General features: G+C 30.1%; 1 protein-coding gene across 1 annotated transcript; it reads right to left on the reverse strand.

Moving 5' to 3' along the window:
- Nucleotides 1-318: 318 nt before the first annotated feature.
- Nucleotides 319-882, reverse strand: LOC140431339 (uncharacterized). Its single transcript, XM_072519276.1, has one exon. The coding sequence runs from the start codon at nt 880-882 to the stop codon at nt 319-321; it is 564 nt and encodes a 187-aa protein (XP_072375377.1).
- Between the last annotated feature and the right edge of the window lie 2,113 nt (nt 883-2,995).

A 2,995-nucleotide genomic window follows, 5' to 3' on the forward strand; every position in this document is an offset into this window, starting at 1 on the left:
TACATAATCTGCTTGTGACTGCCTCAAAATCTATCACCAGATTGGCAAATGTTTTCTTTATAAAAAATCCCACCCCAAATACACGTTCATTGTCTCCACTGTTGAAAAACACGTAGTTTCCCACATCCATGGTAAAATTTCCTTTTTGTTTAGTTTCTTGTATAGCTGCAATATCTATCTCATATTTCTCTAACGTATCTGATAAGTTCTTTAGTGCTCCTACTTCAAAAGTCCCTCTAACATTCCATTGTCCTATCATCATCCTATTCCGCGCTTTATTCGTTTCCATATTTTCCTGACCACTGTGCCTGTGTAGACTCAGTTTTTTTTCATTTTCTCTAGTTTTTCGGTACTATGGTTCCATTTCCACCATTCATCGTTTATACATATTTTCTGATAGCCGACTTTTGTTTCATTACCTTTTCCTTTTTCTTCTTTCGCCATATCTCTTAGCTCTTTCTGTAGTTTGGCTTCGGCTTGGGTTAGATCGTTTTCAATGAAATACCGCGTTCCTCTTAATTTACTCTTATTCTTCATAATAAGTTCTTTATCCTTCATTGTATCTACTTTTACTATCGCCACTGGTGGTTTCCCTTGAGAGGTTCTTATTTTCTGCACATCTTTTATTTTCACATTCAAATTCAATTGATTTGCTATAAAGTTGGTGGCATCTTCCAGTTCCTCATTTTCTTTGAAATCGTGTCCTTTGATCACAATGTTTTGTTTCCGAATTTGTTTATCCATCTTTTCGATCCTGCTTTCCAGGAAATTTATCTTTCCCTTCAACTCACGATTTTCTTTTTTTAAATTGCAAATTTCTTCTTGAAAGATCTGCTGGTCTTTTCGTACTCCTTTAACTTCGTTCATAAGAGCGATCATCATTTCTTTCAATTCGTGTTATCACAATATTTCTTAGGTGGAGACCTAGTTAACTTTCTGCTTTTCATGAAAGGGTTTTCATCTTGGTCGTCTTCTTTTTTTTCCTCCCTCTTTCTCTTACCATCGTCAGATTCTTCACTATCCCATTGATTTAATCCTCTTCTCGCGGCCATATTGTTAAAAATATTATAAATCTCTTACCTTATTCCGAACAGTGTTTTGACGTTATAATTCTCACTTACACGCCAATGTATTGTTTTGTAAATAATCACTAATTATTGTCCTTATCGTGAAGGTTCCCCGCACCGCGCTACTCGCCTCTTCAACCGATCGGAGCTTGTAGCACTGATTGTTTATTTAGTTTATTTGTTATGATTTTTTAAAAATCTCGATTAGTTCACAATTTTCTAATAACACTCGATTCACACAGACACTATTTCGCAGGAAAAACACTTTGTGGATAAATAAACTCGATATTACCCGAATTTTCGAATTAAATATCGGAGCCGTTTTAACCACGTCTTTCTCGTTCGTGTACCAGTGACGGAGTCCAACATAAAGTATAAAAGAATATAAGTTATACGCCTTTATATTAGGACAGAGACTAAGAAACGAATACAGAAAGTTTAAAAATAAAAAAAAATACAAGGTATAGACGAAACCTTAGATAAAGACCAATAAATGAATACATAAAGTATAAAAATACAAGTTATATGCCGTTATATTAAGACAGAGACTAAGAAACGAATACAGAAAGTATAAAAATAAAAAAATACAAGTTATTGACGAAACCTAAGATAGAGACCAATAAACGAATACATAAAGTATAAAAAAATACAAGTTATATGCCTTTATATTAAGACAGAGACTAAGAAACGAATTCAGAAAGTATAAAAATAAAAAAATACAAGTTATAGACGAAACCTATGATAGAGACCAATAAGCGAATACATAAAGTATAAAAAAATACAAGTTATACGCCTTTATATTAAGACAGAGACTAAGAAACGAATACAGAAAGTATAAAAATAAAAAAAATACAAGTTATAGACGAAACCTAAGATAGAGACCAATAAACGAATACATAAAGTATAAAAAAAATACAAGTTATACGCCTTTATATTAAGGCAGAGACTAAGAAACGAATACAGAAAGTATAAAAATAAAAAAAAATACAAGTTATAGACGAAACCTAAGATCAAGACCAATAAACGAATACATAAAGTATAAAAATACAAGTCATATGCCTTTATATTAAGACAGAGACTAAGAAACGAATACAGAAAGTACAAAAATAAAAAAAATACAAGTATTAGACGAAACCTAAGATAGGGACCAATAAACGAATACATAATGTATAAAAATACAAGTTATATGCCTTTACATTAAGACAGAGACTAAGAAACGAATACAGAAAGTATAAAAATAAAAAAATACAAGTTATAGACGACACCTAATATAAAGACCAATAAACAAATACATAAAGTATACAAAAATACAAGTTATACGCCTTTACATTAAGACAGAGACTAAGAAACGAATACAGAAAGTATAAAAATAAAAAAATACAAGTTATAGACGAAACCTAAGATAAAGACCAATAAACGAATACATAAAGTATAAAAATACAAGTTATATGCCTTTATATTAAGACAGAGACTAAGAAACGAATACAGAAAGTTTAAAAATAAAAAAAAATACAAGGTATAGACGAAACCTAAGATAAAGACCAATAAATGAATACATAAAGTATAAAAATACAAGTTATATGCCTTTATATTAAGACAGAGACTAAGAAACGAATACAGAAAGTATAAAAATAAAAAAATACAAGTTATAGACGAAACCTAAGATAGAGATCAAAAAACGAATACATAAAGTATAAAAATACAAGTTATATGCCTTTATATTAAGACAGAGACTAAGAAACGAATACAGAAAGTATAAAAATAAAAAAATACAAGTTATAGACGAAACCTAAGATAGAGACCAATAAACGAATACATAGAGTATAAAATACAAGTTATATGCCTTTATATTACGACAGAGACTAAGAAACGACTACAGAAAGTATAAAAATAAAAAAATACAAGTTATAGACGAAACCTAAGATAGA

Source organism: Diabrotica undecimpunctata, unplaced genomic scaffold, assembly GCF_040954645.1.
Source record: "Diabrotica undecimpunctata isolate CICGRU unplaced genomic scaffold, icDiaUnde3 ctg00000659.1, whole genome shotgun sequence".
NCBI lineage: Eukaryota > Metazoa > Arthropoda > Insecta > Coleoptera > Chrysomelidae > Diabrotica > Diabrotica undecimpunctata.